The following is a 23,322-nucleotide window of genomic DNA, read 5'->3' as shown; positions in this document are numbered from 1 at the left end:
GTTAACAAGGCAGGTATGTCTCTTCATTCTCTAACTTATCAGAAACTGGTGAACATAATTTTATTCTTTTATAATCCACTAAAAATGAACTGCTAGCATTGCTTCAAATGTTATTTCATTTGACAGTCTCGGTAGTTGTTGCTCACCATTATTCTCTTCGCAAACCTGCAGCGCCATTTACTTTAACAGCCTGTGTTCGAGGGATGGCTCCTTTCTGCAGCCCCCCCATTCAGAGGCCGGGCATGTATACAGAGTTTTCCTCTTCCAAGCCCCGAGGGAGCCAGGGTATCCTCAAGAGTGGTAAGGGCAGGAAGGCCATAACACCCTGATGCTGCACGGTGCACAAGGGAATGGGGTACAGAGGCACCTGCCTGCAAAGAGCAGTAAAGTCAACTCAAGTCCTTCAGTCCTCATTAACTCCATGTCATGCTTGATCCCCCAGATTTAGGCTGGCTTTTCAGCGCCATGTGGCATGACCTGTTACGCTTCAAGGTCTGGGAACGCGTGGCAAGAAAAAGTACAGCTGCCTCTTTGCAGAGGTCTACCCATTTGGGAGTAGTACCACATAAAAGTGACTAGATACCAGTGTCAGATCCAAGGCAGATGATGCTTTTGGTTTAACCATAAAATTTCATGGAAGTTTCTCAAACGCAATTTTACTGTGGGAAAAGCTGACATGGCACTATCTGCATTCATGACATACTGTCTACGACCCGAATATACATCCCAAGCATAATTATGGCTGTGTAGGATCTTCCTGGGCCCATGTAAAATTGCTCTGTCTGTCAAACTGAGAAGCCGTTGGGCTTTGTAAAATGCCACTTAGCCTTTCTCTTCCAAATATACAAATGACTATTTTTAAGGCAACATCTTTCAAATAAAAATTTACTTTTACAGTGTGAGGTAAATCACACACAGGATGGGATCCACTGGCAGCCGTTTCAGAACCGGTCACCTCTGTTTCTGTTTCTCTGTCATCAGTGGAGATTAGCCAGTGCAGCTACTCGAGGCCATACTCCACCTCCTCCTGAAATAAGCGGTAGAACAGGTCAGATGAACTCACCCGAAAGGTGTCCACTCCTCTCCAGGAATGAGAAACTGGGCTGCCTCGAGTATTTAGCTCCGATGCAGAACCTGAAGCCTGTTGATATTAACCTCATCTGTTGTGTCTGCTTTGAATCAGCTGTTGCCCAGCAATTGCCAAGAGAGTCCCAATTTTACTTCCAGTTGCGAACTGTGCTGTACAGAGCGCTGAATCAAATCCAGCCCCTCGGGATAAGGTTTTAATAGTTGATCAAAGTTTGCTTTGAGAAGCCTAGTCCCCGACTCACACGCACAATTTCCAGAAGCTAACACAATAGCTTGGTATTGCTTTGTACAGCGCTTTACCGTATGCATGTAAGTAGCAGACAAATATTTTATCTCAACCTAAGCACCACTGTTTGCTTTTGTTTGTAAACCCACATGGTCCCCAACTCCCTTCCCACATATACAATCACTTCCAGTTTCTATAAATCCAAAAATGTTGACAGAATTAATTACCTAAATCCATAATGGAGGCAAGAAACACAGATCTGGAACACAGCCCGAGTTCACATCCACCTCCAACCCCAAGCAGCCAAGCTCTGGCATCAGCCTGGGTGGCGAGAGCCACCCCGGCGAGGTGCCCACTGTGTCACTAAGGGGGACCCCATGTGCCCCCGCGGTGTCACAGGAGGGCAGACGAGGGGGCCCTGCCTGCGGAGCAGTGGGGGACACTGAGCTGCACTGAGCCGAGCTGAGCCGTGCCGGCCGGAGAGCAGGCGGTGGGCTCGCGCCTCGGCTCGCACCGGGACCATGGGCTCCAGCCAGGCTTGTCACCTCCACGGCATCCGCTGCTATTGGGGGCCAAAATCTCCAGACAAAAGTTCTTCTAAATATACGTGCCTGATTCTCACCCCGAATGCTTAATCTGCCCCTAAGATGAACCCGCAGCATTTCAGAAGATGGAGCTCATCTTACTTACGCAATTCATTTAAGATTTACAACAAGAGATGGGTGGGAGAAAGAACAAATTTTGTCCTTTTAAAAGTATGAAATAAGGCAATAAATTAATGGAAAGTTATTTCTCATCCACTCCTTTATTTCTGTATCATCTTTCAGTCCTTTTCAGTGCATGAGAGAGTAAATAAAAAACAAACTAAAAAACAGGCCTATTCAACTAGCAGCCATCTGTCCCTGTTTCATCCCCCTCAAAAGAACATGTCAAAAGACACAGAATTTAAAGCAACTTTTTCCCAGTAATCACCAAAAGAGATGGTGTATCTCCAAAACACATCCCCGTCTGAAAATAGAGTATGTGAGTTCACATGCTCCAAATGCAATAAAGAAGGGGGCAAGAAGATCCCTTGTGAATTAAGAACACAAGCTACAATGCTCTCACTGAACTACAAGTTTAGCCTAATTAAGGATATACTTTAAGTATGATATCTTACAGCCTTGGGCTGTGCTAAAAAATATCCACATCCTTCTTTGTTAAGGAGGCGGGGGTAGGCATACATTGAACAGAGGGCGACCCTGCAGACAGCATGGCACAGAGCCCCCAGCATCGCAATACTCTTCACTAGCCCTACAACACCCTTTCCATAAGATCATCCCGCTTAGGACCGAGTGAATAATTAAGTACATTTGACAAACTCTGCAGCCTCTTCTGCTGCAAATTGTCTGTAAGCAATTTATGTCAGTAGCCAACCCCCCCAGGGACCAATGCTGTTGCTTCCAAAGCGCAGCAAAATGCGACCGGGATACCAGTTACTTTTGCAGACTGGTGGTTCTGGATATTCAGGATGCCTTGAAGCATACTGTTTTGTCACATTTCAGAATAAGTACCTATAAATACCGCATGAGGTCTTTAGAAAGTGTTGGATTAAAGCAAGTGTAATATGTACACTTGCCTCCATAAAGTAAAAGATGTCACAGGGCGGTTGTCTGTACCGTGAAAAAGCATTCCCTACTCATTTCAGATTCATGTTCCTTTGCCTTCACTGTGCTCCTTCTTGTTTGCTTACAATGAAATAACAAGAAATAGAGGAGTAATCAAGAAATTATCTATAGAAAGAGTTATTACGCTTATTGATACATGTGCGATGACAAACTCTTAAATAAACAAATAGCTTTATCACAATGGGATTAAACCCATGATACCACAATACAATGGATTTGTGCAGCTACGCTGTAATGTTTGATTGGATAAAATGGCATAACATTTTTGTATACATAAAAATACAGTTCCCTTAAGGAAGAAATTACCTTTCATTTAAAGAAGGGGAAAATAAAACCCAGCAACACCACCAGCACCACACACGCATATCGAAACATTCTCAGAATACAGCTGTGATTTCCATAATAGCTTCTTGTTCAAGTGATCATTAAATCTATTTAAGATGTCAAATTTAGACTAATATCCAAAGCTGACTTCTTAAACTATTAAAATTCAATACTTCAACATCTTCATAACCCTTCCTTATTATCTCTCTTGTACTACATGCTGTAGGTATGGTACAAAATACCACCAGGTATCAGATACAATACCATATTTTTATTACTCCCCACTCAAAGACAGAAGCCCTCACCATATGGAATGACATCTTGAAATGCCCCATGATTACTTAGGTTTCCTCTAGAGAATCCAGTAAGTTCTAAAATTCTTTACTTTATTGGATTCAGGGAATTTTTAATCCTACTAGAAGCTACAGTATTTGCTTGATGGTATACTGCAAAGATTGAAGATATTAAAGGTTAATTTAGAAACTTGAGCAGTTTAAAATCCATTTGTTTTTACCAACGTGTCACGGCCTCATCAAAAACACATGGTTTTTAAACTGCTCAACAATCCCAAATTAACAGCAGAGCACTACACTTGGAGAAAACACCAACTGGAGATCACTCAAGTCAGAACTGTGCTGTAGAAAGAACAAATTTAGCCTCATGGAAGAAAGCAGCACCTGGTACTGATTTTTTGATTCAATAACTCTGGCTTTAAAACAATCACATCCTTGGTAGTGCTACAGGGATAAATGCGATAAGAATTCCTGAATGGCAAGAGCACCAGAAGGTGAGGAAACAGACTTTGCTAAATCTTCTCCTCAAACTCAAATGCATGAGAAACCTTCCTTATTCAGCTGCCAACAGCTTGGTGCAAGCCTCAAGTTCGAGGTTCTTTTCTTATTATCCGACATGGTAAAGGAAACATCTGAGAACCTGGCAAGGAAGTAAAAGTGGGAATGATGGTTAGGAAATCTTTTGGAATTCATTCCTGGAACTGCACCGGAATGATGGGCACCTGAACACCAGCTGGTCACCGATGAAGGTTCCTGACCGAGGAGACTCATCGTGGAAAGCTGACCTGACCCAAAGCTCAGTGGAGCTAGTGGAAAACCTCCGACTGACTTTAGCAAGCATTGCCTGTAAAGCCATAATCTTTCATTATAAATGTGGATGGCTTTCTCTACATTTTGTAAGCAGCTATTTAACCCTAGAGATAACTCCATCTGATAAAGCTCCAAACATCTGGTTTTTGATGAACTCATCTTTCTCTTCCTCCCTCTTCTAATCTCTGGCTTCCTTAGTTCTCCGACACTTGAAAATGACTTTATTTCCATATATAAAGCTGACTCACAGTTGAATAAGGAGTCAAAGAGATACAAACAAGAATGAAAAAGTTTTTAATGGCCATATGTGGGAAAGAGTGCTGAAACCATCATCATTTTTGAAAGCAGAACAAATATGAACTCACCTCTGCAGTACTTTGCCAACATACTAACATGCAGTGCTCTAAGCCTTTAAACAAAGGCACTTAGAAATATTAACAAATTAATTCTCAAAATATGCATTTGGGACTCTAGATAAATACTTGTATCAAATCAGTGAAGTGCCATATTTAAAACAGCAATTTTAAAGTACTTGAAATTCACATACTTATTTATGTGCTCACACCTTTAACTGGTTTGCTTAGTATTGGATTTTTTGAAGACTCAAATTGTGAGATGCTAAGAAAAGACACACACATATTTACAATGGGTGCAAGAAGTGTCTCCCCCATGGCTACCAAACAACCCAATGGCTTAGCCAGGAACAGGACAGATCTGCCATCACCAGCCGGTTGCCTTTCTGCCTCACAGCACAGCGCACAGCACCGCTCAGCAGCGTGCAGAACATGCCTCTGAACCATTCACACACAGACTTGCTTGTTATATGAGGTGTAAAAATGTTTTCTAGGCCTGCAGGTTACCAAAAATGGCTTTTCCTCAGGAAATGCCAACTGCCCTTCTCTTAACAGACATAGAGAATGAGAAAAAATTAATACATTTGAAGACTTGGACCCTACCAGTTCTTAACTAAATAAACCAGTCCTTCCAATGCTTGGCCATAGTCTCCAAAGCATCTTACTCTTGTTGCTCTCTTTCAGCTCTCTCCAACTTGTTTACAATTTCTCCAAGTCTGGCACCACAACTGGTCACTTCAGCTAAAGTCCTCCTGCTCACAACTACCTCAGTGAGCCCACAATGGCGTTTGCCTTTGATCCTTTGATGAAAGAGCATAATGCCCAGATGCACTATAATAATGCACTGTAACGCCCAGATCCTGCTGGCAGTACTGTGTACTTAGCTGTTCACTAGTATTGCCTTGCAAATGACTCTTTTCTTTCTAGATGCGGTGACTGTGCGCACGACGCTGATTTCGAAACAGTTTATAAACGTATGAAGTGAAAGCTGAACTGAAACCTTGACATCCAAAGTGCTTGAAACTCCATCTTAGCTTTTTATGCAATACTCTATATCCCAGTTCAAATTTATTAAAATACTGAGCAGTCCTTAACCTAAGAGAGCCCTCAGGGTCTATACTTGAAATGTCCTAATTTGCCAGTGAACTACTAAAAAGTACTCTGGGGGCACAGAATGATCCACAGATTCAAAGGCAAGCAAGGTCATGAACTTTAATATCTCAGCAAATTCACAGTGAAAGTCTGCATGCATGCTCTTACCTGTGAGGAATAAACTTGTGCTTATTGCAGGGTAGGAACACGCGTGCACACAGGGCACCTTACAGCAACCGCCATGCTGCTGGGTAAACACAGATGGGAAGCTGCAGCAAGTTCTGTGCTCCTTTGCACTTTTGGTACATCTTCACAGCCAGCTGTGCACTCGCTTCATAATACTCTCATCTAGACCTTTTTTTTTTCCCCCCCTATAGTCTGCTTCTGTGACCAGAATGTGAAACCACTGCTGAGAGTCCTACTAAAATACATGATACAAATCACTTGAGCGCATCACTGGAGCGCACCTTTTTCAGCTAGCTCTTGGTAATTTCTTAGACTCCTCTGGTCAGCATTTTGGGGAGATGCTCACCCTCCAGCCTTTCAGAGAACCTTACAATTACATCATATCTAATTTTTAAGGAACTGACATAGCTACCAAAGACATCCTGAAAACAAAAGCAGCTGTCTTGTAAAAGGCATAGTCAGCTTAGCTGTGTCACACTGGCGTAAACGAGTGCAACACTAAACCATGCTGGGAAGCTGTACACGCACAACACGCTTCCACAACTGCCTGCTAAATATTTCACTATGAACATCATTTGCTTTCAGAAATAATAGCTTCAAGAAGCAAACGCTTTAATTTCATTAACTATTTGGAGTCACGGAACTACACCGTAACTTAGGAGATTGGATGAGATCTCTGGAGGTCATTTGGTCCAACCCCTCCAAACAAAACAGGACCAGCTAGATCAGGTTGCCCAGGGCCGTGTTCAGCCAAGTTCTGTCCATCTCCAAGGATGGAGATGCCACAACTTCTCTGAGCAGCCTGTTTCGCTCTTGAGGTGAAGACTGCTTTCCTAATACCTAACTGGCATTTTCCTTATTGCAACTTGTGTTTGTTGCCTCCAGCAATAACATGCCCATGTGAGAAGAGTCTGGTTTCATCTTCTCGATACCCTCCCATTAAACAGCTGAAGAAAGAAAGAAAGATGATCTCCCAGCCCCCTTACTCTTCTCTACTTTGGGCCAGAAAAAAAGAAGGGGCGGGAGCCCTCTAAACCTCTCAACGTATTTTCCAAATAATGTTATATATTAAAAATGCTTTTTAACTCTAACTGTTGAAACATTCAGAGAGACTTGTAACATATAATCACACCAAGACCAAGAACTAAGACCACCCTTGGTTATTTAACAGAGCTAAATAACTTAAAAGGAAAACCAGACAAAGAGATGACCCTTTTCACAATATCTCATGTAGCTGGAAAGGGATTTTATTTACAATATTTAAATGCAGTACTGTGAAACAAACAACTTGGTTCACAGGCAGTGCACCCGCTGCTGAACTGTCACTGCCTGACATCCTGTCTTATCCGCCAAATTGCTCATTAGGTTTGGCAATTTTCACCTGCGCCTCCAGTTTATATTTCAGCAGGGAATAAACATCAGTCTGCTTTAACAATCTTCTGCAGTGAGCTTCCAACCTCTTCTCAGAAAGCACGCAGGCACACACAAAAAACGCCTCGTCTACTGTACGCTTAGAAAAAAAAAAAATGCAGCTCAGCTGATGAAATACAACAAGAGGAAGTTTAACTTGGGTAACAGAAAAGCAGTAAAAGAGAGCGCGCTAGATAAGAAACATAAATAAATCAACTGCTTGTATCGATTAATTGTATTTTCACGTTGCAAAACAACATAGGGGGTATGGGCCAGCCTCATTTTTGTTTCCACATTTAGATGGAAAGATTCAATTTGACACAGCCCCCCCATGTGCAAAGTACAGGCTGTGTTTGTGCATGGGAAAAGAGGGAATCCAGATGAATATTACTTTTCCAGCTGGACCTGATCTAGCTAACCTTTCCCTTGCTGGGAGAGGAGCGATGGCGTGATCTATAAACAAACAAAAGGGGTAGCATGGCAACCAGAACAAAGAGACGAAAATCTCAGCAGGCCCTTAAGCCCCAGCCTAATGCGCTGAGACGCTGCCTGCGAACGGAGAGCGCTCCGTGCCCCTCGGGTGCAGGTGAGCGGTAGCAGAACGGCACAAAGCGACACTTCTGCGAGAGAACTGCTGAGAAGCGGAGCCCAGCTTGCGAGCAAAAAGCACCAGAGATGTAAAACAAAATGTCTACAATGCTATAAACCAATTTCAGACGGAATACTGTTTTTCATTTGTTAGAAGTAAAATATTCACCGCCAACCCTGTAATTAGCTAGAAAATTACAATAATTACAGCAATTTTGTATCCCATCTCCAATCCAATTAATAGATATATGACCTTGTCAACATGTAATAATCAGGATCTGCATCTACCACAAAACTGGATGGGTTTTATTTGCTGAATAGAACTTACACAGTAAGAAGATAATTATTTGAAATACTGAGAATACCATTTGTATGCTATGCTTCACTTCACAAGTTATAAAGGAAATACAATAGGGATATTATTTCCATTTTCAATGTATATTTAAATGAAATTCTTGAAATAGGTATGTTTAACATGGAATAATATTACTGGACTGAGATTCTAAGCCTATGGTTTGGAACATATAGAAACAAAATATATCTAATTGCCAACATAAAAAAAAAAAGGAATTAGCTAGATAGGAGAACAACTCTGATTTGTGATAACATATTTATGGCAAATTGTTTCACCCATTTTATTTTTGCAAGCTTTTATAAAAAGTGTCAAAAGAGCTATAATTCTTACCAAGACTTTTAAAAGTCTTCCGCATTTCTATAAACCTTTGTATTGTAGGGTTTCAAAGCACTTTTTGGTCATTTTAGCAATCAGTGAACTAGCAAAGTATTCCATGTATTTTCCAGAATGACACCGAAGATAAGTGAGCTGTCCAATATATCACTGAATTTTATCTGTGCTATATGATTTTGATGCACTAACACCAATGTACTGTACAACACACCAGATAATCACACTAAAGAGAAAATATGTACGTATTTGTCTGCTCAACGACCCCCCCCCCAAAACTGAGAACCCAGAAGGACAGCTTTTTGGCTTATGCATGTCAATGAGACATGCATTTAGCAGTGGCATACCGTAATGACAGCAAAATGGAAGGGTCCTGAAATTCTAGGATACTTCTTTATTCTGCCATTAATCATTTCCCTAATTTAATTCTGGGTTATAATGAAGCATAGTTATAGCTTGAAAAGATACACAGTCAAGCCTACGTAAGCTAATTGTTTAATGTTGTTCCCTTAATTTTACAGAAAACACTCTGGTACAAAACCCCTCAAACTTAATAGAGAGATGTAACTTTTCCATTTGCATTTTACCTGATTACTTAAACACAGATTTTATCCATTAAAAGAACACCTACAGAAAAGTAATCTCTTGAGAATTATGAACAGTTGTTTAAAATGCTGTATCTGTAGAGTATCACAGGACTGACTGATACCGATTTCTGCCAAGAATTTTCTGGAATGGAGTCACTACTTCAAAAGTTCAGTGAACAAAATGATAGATACTACAAATTAGAGGGGCACAATGCTTTATCCATTGTTGTCTTGTTTGCATGGTATTTTTAACAACAATGAAAATTACTTCAGCGATTTTTCTTTTTAATAAGCTGAAATATTCAAAGATCCTGCCTAAGCAAGAACCATGATATATAGTTCTGACTTTGTGGGTTTGCAATGAATCTTCCCATTTTGAAATAAACAAAATAAAGGGATGTTCCTGGCTTTGGTTTTTGTTTTTTAAAGTGTATTTTTGCAACACGGAAAATGCACATATCAGCAGGGGTTTTTACAGAAAGGTGACAAACATAAACTAGCAACATTGACAGGTTCCGTAGAAAGTGTTCCTATCTTTAGTTTCTTTTTATCCTCTTCTTCATTAAGTTGAATAAAACTGGCAAACTGAGAATTAGACCATGCAGCAACTGCATTTGGAAACTTTGTTGTGATTTTCAGTGTGAGGACAATTTTAAACTGGCAGCACAGAAAGAGCTTATTGCTTCTAAAAGCAGTTTATAAATAATTTATTAAAACAGAAAGGTTTGTTTACTTGCATGCAACAAGCATTTACGCAGTTTCTCAATTTTGATCAGCTTGCGATAAGGACAGATAACGAATCGTATTCCCAGCAGCAGGAATGGATAACAGCACTTGGCATCCTCGTATATTAAGATGAAACACATTCAGATACTGAGAACGTTTACTTACTTGCACGAAGGACTGAAGGGGTGACCTCAATTTCACTTGTTGCTTGGTAAGGCTGAAAGGCCGACACCGCGTTGGAGCCAAGCTCACTGCCAAAAATCTCCGGGCTTTGTGTGCCTGTTGAGCTGGCGCTGGTGCCATCACCTCCATGGTGTGGATCTTGCTCATCAAACACAGCTACGAGCTGCAAATGACAATTTAATCAACTGTTAAAAAGAACTTTCAGCAACATCAAAGTGCCATCACAGATCAGCATTTCAGCATTTCTTCGCACCAAATAGCAAAAAACATGTATCAGCAGAGACCTAGATCAATGCCTAGATCACAACATCATCAGCCCAAGGAAAGGCAGTCATTAATTGGATAGTACAAAGGGTCAACTGCTCTGATGGGACGCGAAACCCGTCACTGCAAGCCACAGAGTGAACGCACCGAGTCAGGAAAGGAAGGGTCACGCTTCTTCCCCAGCAAGGCAGAAAACTATCTGAGTGCTGATCGATGCCTGTGCACTGGAATTTATCACCTGTGTTTTGATACCTCTATGCGCATCATTACTACAAAGTCATACCATGAGCAAACCCACACTTCTATAGAATCAAAGCATACAATAAGAAATTATGTTAATATACATTGAAAGCTACAGACAAAACACAAAGCCAACTGGAAGTGTTATAATCGCTACAAGTTCTCATCTATTAATCTGCCACCTATTAATCTATTAACTATTAATGTGATTTAAGTTGTGAGCTTCCCTTGCAAAATTTCTTTCACCAAATTTACGGAGATACTTGTGTATTTGTTTGCAGTCAGCTACTCCAAGACAAGCCTAAGAATTCAAGCCCAATTTGAAACTTAGCCAAGTCACTAATTTAATAAAGATTTACTAAATCCGTGTTCATTGAAAGGGAAATAGGAAAAACGTCATGGTGGTTTTTGGTAAATCTGAGCTATTTTTTCCACTGTAAATGAATGCTCTTTTTTGAAACAAATAATTTATCCCAATTTATCTTTGGTGACCTACTGAAAGAGAAAAGGCCAGCTCATGCACATTTCATTTTAGAACTTAATTTTCAAGATGGGTAAAAAAGTTTTATGGATAACAGCATTCTGCAGCCTATAAATTAATCTATAATGTAATATTTGAAAGACATTTCCAAGAAAGCATTACATTCTTCTGTCCAAATTGGTCAGGTAAATGAAGCAAATCAACTTAAGCCTACACTGATCTCTGCAAATTGTTTATTTTCTTAGAGCAACACTTAAAGCTTCATATAACCTAAAGGAATCAGAAAGGTCATTTTCTCTTTTCTTTTTTCTTTTTTTTTAAGTGAAGTTGACATCATCTCATCATACAGGTTTTGATATTAGTCCCTTTACTCAAATCTAACTTACACAAACATCAGGAAAAAAAATGGAAAACTGCAACTGTAAGCCCCAGTGGAAACCATGTGGGAATTCAGCTTTTGGAAGTATTTTCAGGCATTAACGTTTTGAACGAGTAGTTTTGAAATAGCAGGGTAGCAAACTTCTGCCAATAATTCCATACATAATGCAAACTTAGGCTCTGGCATGCATGAAATAGAAAGCATGAATTGGTAACAGTTAAAAAGTCCATGCTCCCTCCAGTGCTATTTCAAAGGTAGGGAGCAGAAGCAAAACCAGGCTGCAGCTGCAGATAGCTAGAACATGTTTTTAACATACGTTTCATTATTTTATGCTTGAGAAATCTACACACAAGATAGCAGCAAAAGAGACGTGACAACACCTAAAATGTCAGTAGCTCAAGATTATTGAAAATTTAATTTTCAAACACATTGTGAAATACCAATGCTGACATAAATTGAAGCATATTTCTCAAAAGAAGCACACTTTACTCATAACACTTTTACTATCTGTTTTATAACAAGATAATTGCCAATCTCCAGCAACTGAAAATAAATTAATCCACAGGTGAAGATGTATAAGGTATTAGAACAAAACACAAATGATGCATTTAAGAATTCCAGGCATGAAAAATCTAATCTTTTTCTCCTTTGCATGGCATGTACCAAGATAAATCCCCAAATTACATTCTGTTCCTTTGAGGCTGATTGAAAAATATTACTCAATGCATGCTGCTGCTACTATTTTACATATATTATATATATGTAAAAAGATACATACATATAAATCTCTATGTATGTATGTTCTACTGTAGGTTGCTTCCAGCTTTTTGCCTATTCCAGAGAGTCTACAACCTATGACTTCAGAACATCTAAAACCAAATGTTTCTCATTTCAAGCTTAGCTTTTCATCTTATGTATTTTTGCAGGTATTCGCCGTTTTGACAGCATCAAACCTTCAAAAGGCTTCACTTCCATTAAAAAGCATACAAAGTTGTAACATATTTGCATACAACATGTGAAGAAACACAAGCCATGTTATTCATCTCCAAATCCAATTAGCGTTACATTTTTTTCTACAGTAGCAGCTTATAATTCAATCCAGGTTTGCAGCAGCTCTGCTATGCTAGTTGGGAAGTTCACTGTAGAACAGTGTTACAAAGGTACATGCATTCCTTGTAAAGAGCTAGAAAGCCCTTGGGACTGGAAGACTTAATGTGAACAGACAGTGTTGGATTTTGATTTCCAGAGCTTGGTATGCCGCTCTTCGGATGCCAGTGAGCTCAAAGGAAACCAGGAGAGCCAAAACATAGAATCATAGAATCGTTTAGGTAGGAAAAGACCTTTAAGATCACCAAGTTCAACCGTTAACCTAGCACTGCCAAATCCACCACTAAACCATGTCCCTAAGCACCACATCTACACATCTTTTAAATACCTCCAAGGATGGGGACTCAATCACTTCCCTGGGCAGCCTGTTCCAATGCTTGACCACCCTCTTGGTGAAAAATGGTTTCCTAACATCCAATCTAAACCTCCCCTGACAGAACTTGAGGATGTTTCCTCTTGTCCTATCACTTGTTACGTGGCAGAAGAGACAGACACCCACCTCGCTACAGCCTCCTTTCAGGTAGTTGTAGAGAGCGATAAGGTCTCCCCTCAGCCTCCGTTTCTCCAGGCTAAACAACCCCAGTTCCCTCAGCCGCGCCTCGTAAGACTTGTGCTCCAGACCCTTCACCAGCTTCGTTGCTCTTCTTTGGACACGCTGTCCAGCACCTCAATGTCTGTCTTGTAGTGAGGGGCCCAAAACTGGACACAGTATTCAGATGCATCTTCACCAGTGCCGAGTACAGGGGGATGATCATTTAGGGACTAGGGAGTGCTGCTGGCCACACTATTCCTGATACAAGCCAGGATGCTGTTGGCCTTCTTGGCCACCTGGGCACACTGCTGGCTCATGTTCAGCCGGCTGATGACCAACACCCCTGGGTCCTTTTCTGCTGGGCAGCTTTCCAGCCACTCTTCCCCAAGCCTGTAGAGTTACATGGGGTTGTTGTGACCCAAGTGCAGGACCCGGCACTTGGTCTTGTTGAACCTCATACAGTTGGCCTCAGCCCATTGATCCAGCCTGTCCAGATCCCTCTGTAGAGCCTTCCTACCCTCAAGCAGATCAACACTCCCACCAAACTTGGTGTCATCTGCAAACTTACTGAGGGTGTACTCAATCCCCTCATCCAGATCATTGATAAAGATATTAAACAGAACCGGCCCCAGTACTGAGCCCTGGGGAACACCACTTGCAAACAGCTGCCAACGGGATTTAACTCCAGTCACTACAACTCTTCGGGCACGGCCATCCAGCCAGTTTTTTACCCAGCAAAGAGTGCAGCCGTCCAAGCCATGGGCAGCCAGTTTCTCCAGGAGAATGTTGTGGGAAACAGTGTCAAAGGCTTTACTAAAGTAGAGGTAGACAACCTCCACAGCCTTTCCCTCATCCACTAAGCAGGTCGCTTTGTTATAGAAGGAGATCAGGTTAGTCAAGCAGGACCTGCCGTTCATAAACCCATGCTGACTGGGCCTGATCACCTGGTTGTCCTGTACGTGCCATGTGATGGCACTCAAGATGATCTGCTCCATAACCTTCCCTGGCACCGAGGTCAGACTGACAGGCCTGTAGTTCCCTGGAACCTCCTTCCGGCCCTCCTTGTAGATTGGCGTCACATTTGCTAACTTCCAGTCAACTGGTTAGCCAGGACTGCTGATAAAGGATTGAAAGTGGCTTGGTGAGCACTTCTGCCAACTTCCTCAGTACCCTTGGGTGGATCCCATCCAGCCCCATGGACTTGTGTTTGTCCAAGTGGTGTAGCAGGTCACTAACCATTTCCCCTTGGATTATGAGGGCTTCATTCTGCTCCTCATCCCTCTCTTCCAGCTCAGGGAGCTGGGTGCCCAGAGAACAACTAGTCTTACTATTAAAGACAGAGACAAAGGTGGCATTAAGTACCTCAGTCTTTCCTCATCTTTTGTCAGTATGTTTCCCCCCTCATCCAATAAAGGATGGAGATTCTCCTTAGCCCTCCTTTTGTTGCTAATGTATTTACAGAAACATTTTTTACTGTCTTTTACAGCAGTAGCCAGATTAAATTCTAGTTGGGCTTTGGCCCTTCTAATTTTCTCCCTGCATAACCTCACGACATCCTTGTAGTCCTCCTGACTTACCTGCCCCTTCTTCCAAAGGTCATGAATTCTCCTTTTTTTCCTGCATTCCAGCCAAATGGATCTCCATCCCCTACCTCCACTGAGACGGCAGACCAAAGGACCTCACTAACACACCGTCCCTCAAACATTGGCGTGCTGCCCCCAGGCTTATTTCTAGCGAGCCTGGTTTTATCCCTTTCCCCCTTCAAATCTACTTTAAAGCTCTTTCAGTGAGCCCTGCGAACTTCCGTGCAAAGAAACATCTTTTCCCCATTTTGAGACAGGTGTACCCCATCTGTCACCAGCAGACCTGGTGTCATGTAAACCAACCCATGAACAAAAAAAACCAAAAATCTGCTGGTAACACCAGGCTTGGAGCCAGGTATTGATCTCTCGGCTCTTCCCGTTTCTTCCCTCATCACTCCCTGCAACTGGAAGGATAGAGAAGAACGCTGCATGTGCTCCTGATCCCTTAACCAGTCGTCCCAAGGTCCTGAAGTCTCTCCTGATTGCCCTCGGACTACCTGTTGCAACTTCATCGCTGCCTACCTGAAGAATCCATAATGGATAGTAATCTGAGGGCCGCACCAGGGTAGGAAGCTTTCTGTTCACATCTTCAACCCACGCCCCAGGGAGGCAGCAGAATTCCCTAAGAAGTGGGTCTGGTCTGCATATTGGGCCTTCCGTTCCCCTCAGAAGAGGGTCTCCTATGACAATGACGCATCTTTTTTTCTTTATGGGAGCAGTTTTGACGCAGGGTGTAGGCCGACTTAACCTCCCAAGCTAGATGAACCATCATCCTTGTTATTGTTTGGTTCCACTTGCAGAGCCTCATACCTATTATGCAAGGGCACCTGGTAAACCTATGGTATTTTGATAGGCTTTAAATATCAGATTTACAAAGAGAGTACAAAACAAAGATGACTCTCTTTTCTGGAAACAACAGCATCTTTACTGTAGGGAAGCTGCTTCCATGTTGACTTTTTGGGTTTTTTTAAATAAGAAATAAATGACTGAAATCACCACAACCATGCACGGTGTCAGTTTTCAAATGCAACAGACTTCATACTCCTTTCCATAATCAGTCTATGATTACTTTCAATATCTGGCATGAGCTCTGCCTTTCAGTTTTAGATCTCATCACTTGCAGTAACCTGAGGAACTCATCATACCATCCACTCTTATGCAGAAAGGATCAGCAGAAGGGCTGAACAAACCAGAACAATGCACAAAGAAAAAAGAAAACAGCTTAGCTGTTCAATATTAGATCAATATTAGGTCTTTAAAAGATCTTCCACCAAAATTCAGTGAAAATTGGAGCTATTTGGCTTGTTTGAATCCGTTTAAAAAAAAAAAAAAAAAAAAAGACAACCCCACAGCCAAAGACCAAATATCATATTAACAATAATAATAAATAAATAATAGTAGTAGTTATAAGAAGTTATATTCACCCCCCATTCCATGGGACCTGAACTTGAATGCATCAAAGACATGAGAATACGGTTAAATAGATTACAGCAGTTTTAATCACTGGGGGTAACAGGACACACTATTTGCATTTTTCTATCACTGAACTAAAAATCTGGAAATGGGAAATAAAATCAAGTAGCAACAAACCACTTTGTCTTCCCAAAACAAATTTAATAAATGATAGGCTTAATTTAGACTGGCGCTGGCATGTTTCCATTTCTAGTTATTATATGGCAAAAGCAATGGCAAGGAGGTTTCAATACAGATCCACATTCTTCATCAATGTAAGCTGGCACAGTAAGAATCACCAGTTTGAAAAAGATAAGGATTTGGTCCCCAGTGTAAGCGTATACTAGTTTTTCAAGAAAAATGAAGTTTCAAATATTCAGTAGCACCTCCGAATATAAAGACAGCAGCTTTGTTCAGTTCACAACTTATGCAAAGGTTCATTCCATTGCAGGAATGGAGTTAGAGTACATCTTCGAAAGGTCAATATGCATAAACTAAAATACTCCTATTTTTTAAACTCCAGAGCAAGAAATGTAAGTAATCTTTTATGAATTATGAACAAAAGATAGGATTTTTTTTTAAAAAGCAACAACATTCAGTGTCTGATCAACAGCATTTGTTTTAAAAATACAAAGAACTGCAGTAAAACTCAACAATTATCCCAGCGGTAAAAAGCGTGCTCCTGATCCTTAGTATATCTTAAGAGGTGGTTTTTTTAATTGCTACCATCATCCTCTGAAGAAAAACAAAAAAAATAGTACAGTTTAAAAAACAGCTACTAACTTGACATTCTTCTTTTTTGACTGATAAAGACTCTTTCTACAGCAAACAGAAAAAGAAGGGGGAGCAACATAATTTAATTCTTTTTGCTCAATATACTAGCTTCATCAAGCAAATGGCTTACAAAGAAATGATTCTACAGCCTGAGATATCAAAACAAAGTTTTACTGAGATGCCTTTGGCTTTGGGATAGGAGGAAGGCATTCCAGCGGATCACTGCGTTCAGCCCTCTACAGCACATCTCACTGACTTCCCACACCACCATGTTGTACAGAATGAATTACACTCCAACCTTTAGTTCTTTCTGAAAGACATACCAGGATGAGCTTTCTCTATTGCTCTGTCTGGGACTCAATATATCACACTAACCAGGTTATATTTACTTAAATAAATAAAAAGCAAGAAAACTGATTTATTTTAATATTGACACATCAGCAGCAGTCTGCATTCCAACATTAATTATTACAATTTCCTTCTATTCTAAGGTAATTAAAAATTAGTAAACACATATGCAGTCTTAATTAATAGACTAGATTAAGTACTTGAATGTTAATTAACTGGATTAAAATAGCATTCGCACCAGCAACGGTTGTTTACTTTTTCATTAAGTACTAAGACCATATAAAAGAATTCATCACTATCAAATGGTGCAATCAGGTCATCTCTCTCCTGTACAAAAGCATAAAACCAGAAATCCTCCACTTCACAGAAACTCATAAAGCTAGAAACCTTTCCTGTATTTTTCCCCCACTATGCCAAGTAAGATCGTCAAAAAGATCACTTGAATTCTGCATATTCCTAAGCATCTGTCCAAAATTTGTTAATTCTTTTGTAATCGCTATTGATGAATCTGATACCGGCTCACGTGTAGGCACCAGTAATGATTTCAGACTTATTTTAACGTCAGTTAGGATTACAGATCTATTCTCATGCTAGGAAGACAGCAAGTGATACTGGTTTTCGCATCATTTGGTTTTCACATCCTCTGCACTTCTTGTCCACTCTTTTTAACATAGAGTGAAACTGAAATCACTTATCTTTTTTCATGATTAGGAGCCATTTTAAATATCTGGTTTCTTCTCACCAGAAGGATGCTTATCAGACAATTTCATGCGAGGACATTCCCCATTTGTTCCGCTGTTCAGTGCCCAATTGCTCGGTAGTTATCTCTCGAGCAACCGCAAGTGTCTCAATTGCCCTGGCTGAAGCGTGCGCTTCCCCTCCTGGCCCATACAGCAACTTCCAGATTTGGTCTTCCCTTCACAGCTGCTGTGGTCTTCTGGCATTTCCGCTGCACATCTTCTCCTGCAGGATGGCCATTCATACACAAAACCGCCTTTCACGCAAGTGATTATTTGCCTGCTTCCAGCAGAACAGAGAGCATAGCCCTTCGGAGGCGGCTCCGAGCGATGGTGCAGCTCAACACCCACCTCTGGCGAGGTGCCCACGCCGGCAAGGATTCTGGTTCTCAGTTTATGCTTAATAACTGAACTAAATAACTTGTTCCACAGGAGACTTCGGCCCTTGAAGAGAGAGGTTTTGATGTTCCAGATGAGATTCTAAAATCTAAATCCGCCTTGTCAATATATCTCCACCTAAAATAACTACTTTGAGCATTTCCTTTAAAAACTGATTGATGCCAGAGTGTTAAGCCCAGCCCTGTCCTGCGGTCCCAATGTACAGGTCTCTGTCTGCACACACTTTTAGCCAGCCACCTGATCCGCTGATGTGAGAGATTTCACTCACTCTCTGAGCATTGCCACACACTTTCAGACCTGTGCAGCGAGTATCTGGAAAGAGAACATGGAGGAGGCTGGCAGCAAATTTAAACACGAGCATCACTGGCATCCTTTCCTCAGCAAAAAACTTTTTCAGTCTTAAGCAAACCTGTACAGTGAACCTGCAAGGCAACCACAGAGCTGACCACACGCTTCCTTTGCCATTTACACAGCCAAAATAGATCTCAAAAGAATATAAGCAGATTTCTATAGTAACTTTTTACGGTTGGCAAAAACTACGTGTACCCAAAGCAGTCTGTGTATTACTCAGACCATACTACAATGCTGAGCTAAAGAGTACTTGTTTAATAAGGCCCAGCAGTAAACCAAATTTCAGCTAATGGCACCTCAGACTCTAAAACATCCTGAAGTACAAGCTGCTTGTGAATGAACAGATGAGTGTAAGAGGAAAAACACCCATAAATTCAGGAAAATAATTAGCAAGAGAATAGTCAATTATTATTTAGCTTTGAAAGAAACTAAATATGAAATCAATTTGTAGGCTTTGTGATGACTGAACTGACTTTAATAGCCCCATGGCAGACCCAAATACTTATTATTCCTTGAGCTTCACTTTTCTACATGGCTCATTAAAAACCCATTTAAATATAACTACTGTTTCAATGAACTGGTAAGAGGAAATACAGAAAAAAATGGACCTTTTCACAAATAATGCACTATTGCCCACAGACATTTAAAAAAGATCAATTAGCAAAAATAGCATCTAAGAGTCATTCTGTGCTATATGTGCAACCTGAGCGTCCCCTCAATGGACTTATAGATCACCCAACATTTTAGAAGGAGGAAAAGGGCAAGTGCAGTTTCAGTTTTAGACAAAGTGTAACACAAACAACAAACCTTTATAATTTCAAGAAAATCTTTACCTGTCCTACTTAACTTCAGTCATGAAGCCAGAACTAGCTTTTCACAACAACTTTTCAATGTAATGTAGCTAGAGGGGAGCCAAACAACCAATATTCTCATAGTAACTTTACTGCATTATTGCTTTGGAAAAATAAGGACATTTTAAGGATCACATTCTACTATCAAATTAACACTTTATATTAGATCTTCTGTGGATTATACAGAAGTGCAAGCTCATATAGAATCACAGAATAACCTGAACTGGAAGGGACATCTGGAGATCACCTAGTCCAAGCCCCTGTTCAAACCAGGGTCAGTGACAGGAGGTTGCTCGGGGCCACATCTACTTGTGTTCTGAATAACCCTGAGGATGGAGACTCCACAACCTCTCTAGGCAATCTCTCCCAGTGTTTGACCACTCTTAGGTTCCACCTCCCCACCCCCCAAGTTGAAACCTCCTTTGTTGCAACTTGTGTCTGTCGTCCCTCGCACTACTCCTGTGCACCTCAGAGAAAAGTCTAGCTCCACCTTCGCCACACCTGATAGGGAGCAGCTGTATCAGCAATGCTGTGCCTTAGGCAACCGCACAGCCATACGGCACAGCCATACACAGGCACCCTGAAGGCCTCCCTTTCCCTGAGATGGTCTCCAGCCCCGTAACTCACCCTGGTGGCCTCTGGCTGGGCCATCATGGTAACGTCTCGCTTGTATTGAGGAGGCCAAAATACTCCAGAAGTAGGGAGAAATAGGCACTTCTCTCTGGCTGGCTACAGGTTTGTTACTAGTCCAGAATGGAGCTGGTCGTCTTTGTCACAAGGGCACGCTGCACGTTCATCAGGTTGCCCACCAGGTCTGTTCCTACCCAGGCAGTGGGCCCCCAGCCCATACTGCTGCATGGGGTTATTCCAGCCCGTATGTGGGACTCCAGCATTTGCCTTTGCTGAACATCATCTGCCCCCGCAAAGCCCCATGATATAAAATAACCACTCCTGGAAAATACATCATAGGTCTCACTGAAAGTCATTCTCAAATCTGCTGACTAAGTAAATACCCTTCACTTTTGAATCTCAACATACAAATCATATTTGCAAGATCAGAACTCACCTATTGATTCAAAGGACACTTAGATAGTTTAAAGATCTTCTGCTTTCATGATTCTTTACAACTAAGAAACTATTCGGAAGTAAATATACAAGCTTTTTATTAAAACATTGCTTTTGATTATTCATTTCCTACAGCACTTTGATCTGAGAAATTCTAGAACCAATATTGAATTGCAATCTAATCTTCTCCCAGTAGGAATTAAATGGAGTTTTAGGTACTATACTGTAAGTTCCCAGACTATTAACTATATTTAAAATATTTAAAACATATTAGTTTAATATTACATATATTTAAAAGACTTTTCCTCCCTCCTCCCCTCTGTTACTGAGCAACAGACTAAAAGCAAGCATGACTATGGCACCCTGGAAAGTAATGTACATATTCTGTCTGAATTGCTCTCTGCTTGACCTCCATGGGTTAAAGTCAGGCTGAGGTTTAGACCAAGAAATGAGACAATAACTGAGCAGTGTTAAAAGTATTATGAGGGCTATTAGAGGTAGCTGCCACTGAGCTGCCTGTCAGGTTGGCTGGATTTGCTTTTTCATGACCTCAGACCTTGCATATACCAGACATACTGCTTCTGCATAACGTACTGAGTGAGACTTGAGCCGCCAGCCCACGTGCGCAGCCTGACAGACACGAGGGCGTACAGATCACGCACAAACTGATTATCCTGCAAAGTCCTTCTGACCTGCTCACCCGGCTGACCCTACTGCATGGACATACCAGCAAGTCCAACACCAGAGCTGGATCTCGGACTTTATCACCACCTAACTTCCCCGGCCAAAGAAAACATCTAAGTTTGCCATCTCCTACACAGACAACCCAGCAGACCTGGCATTAATGGCAGAAAGGAAAGTAGAAGCAGTCTACACTTCATGAAGCTGACAGACATGGGAAGGAGGACGTAGATGCCGGTAGGTGGGTTTCTTTTCAGTAGGGCATACTCACCTGGACCAGGAACAGGTAGATGCTTCAGTTTGTTACATTAACTCCTGCTCCTGAATGCTGCATTTCTGGTGTTAACTTCAACCACGCTAAGGAAGGCTCCACAACCAGTATGAATTAGCTATCGATCCCAGCCTTCTCAATGGAGTTAGTGCCTGAATGCGTTAATCAGCACTGGTACCTGCAGCTGTTAAGCTAAGCCCTGGCAAAAGAGCGGGCAGTGCCATCGCTGCGCTCTGATCTCTTGGAGAATGGGGGCAGCCATACAAAATCCAGAAAGTAGAAATGCTGCAGACGCATCTCACTGCAAAAGTGGTTTGATTAAGCTTATGGGGCAAGAGATTCCAGAGCTTGCAACTAAACACAAAACTACTGCTAAAATGAGAGTGAAAGAATACAGAAGAACATGCTCATCAGTTTTAAACAATCTTTTTTTTTTCTTTGATGCTTCTCAGCAAAAACGAAGATACTACACTTAGAGAGAAGTTTACTTTCCTCAGTCGCTAGAGTCCCTCCACACAGCACGTACCAAAATGCTCAATTCCGTGCTCGTTTGGGCTATGAGAACAGCTGGGGAAAATATCTGTCCTAAATTAGAAAGTTTTTCAATCATAGGTATTTTATCATGGGATTTTTGTAATGGGTCATTTCTTCACCAACTCTTGCTTTGCAAGCATATAGAGTGTAGTGTTACCCTGTTATTTCCTTAAATCCTCAACTTACACGGAAAAGATTTCTTCCAAAATCCCTTTGCAAAAACAGCCCTCTTGTTCAAGGCTAAGGACATACTCTGTGAAATTACCACAATATATGATTTACTATGGTATCTCCTTAGCTCATTTTGAAAAGAAATAGGAAAAACATATATCTATCTATCCTGGCTTTAAAGAGGTGCATAAAGAAAGCATGGTATCAGAAGAGACAGCGTGATGCTTAGAAGGTAGTGGGGACACACCTGAGCGTGTGAATAAGCCAATTTCATATCCTCCCTTTTTGGTCCCTCAGCACAAATGAACATATGCCAACTACACTCAGGACAACTTTGTAAATATTACTTTGGGAGCAATTTTACATTTTTAAAGTGCACTATAAAAGTCTGCCTCCTTTCCTAAGAGAACAAGGGTCAAAAAGATACCCTGATTGTTCCCCATGCAGCTGAGGGGATGACTCTGCAGGTCAGCAGATTTCCAAGTCAACAGCATGGACCATACAGGAGTTTGGTATTTTATTTCTGCCACAGAGGTCAGCAGTTAAGCAGTGACGCTATGCAGTAAGTAATCCAGACACTGGGGTTATTAGAGGGGCTGGTGTCACACAGCAAGATATATTGCTGAAATAAAGATGTATTAAATCTTAACAGTTGTCTCATCTGTCATTGGGAGCTGCAGCCCTTGAGTACCAAGAAAAAAAATGGTTTCAGAAACCTCCAAAAAGACCAGGCTTCCCATTCCTCTGTTACAGGATCAAAACAGCAGCATTTAAAATCTAAGATTTTCATTTCAGCCTGAGGTACAAAAAGGTACCTAGTTAGTTAAAGCACAGGCCAATCTTTGCAAGCTTATTAAACTTCAAGAAAATAGATTTTGTAAAA

At 41.2% G+C, this 23,322-nt stretch overlaps 1 protein-coding gene across 8 annotated transcripts in view; it reads right to left on the bottom strand.

The window, feature by feature from the left end:
- Positions 1–23,322, bottom strand: part of PARD3 (par-3 family cell polarity regulator) — a 462,728-nt gene that overhangs the window by 295,499 nt on the left and 143,907 nt on the right. For all 8 annotated transcript variants that reach the window (XM_075704957.1, XM_075704960.1, XM_075704958.1 and 5 more), the window contains exon 3: positions 10,202–10,382. In XM_075704957.1, the coding sequence (XP_075561072.1) occupies positions 10,202–10,382 (181 nt within the window). The remainder of the gene's footprint in view (positions 1–10,201; positions 10,383–23,322) is intronic.

The sequence above is a fragment of the Pelecanus crispus genome, chromosome 2 (assembly GCF_030463565.1).
Source record: "Pelecanus crispus isolate bPelCri1 chromosome 2, bPelCri1.pri, whole genome shotgun sequence".
NCBI lineage: Eukaryota > Metazoa > Chordata > Aves > Pelecaniformes > Pelecanidae > Pelecanus > Pelecanus crispus.
The sequence above is the reverse complement of the archived record's forward strand: the minus strand, read 5'-3'. Positions and strand labels throughout refer to the sequence as shown.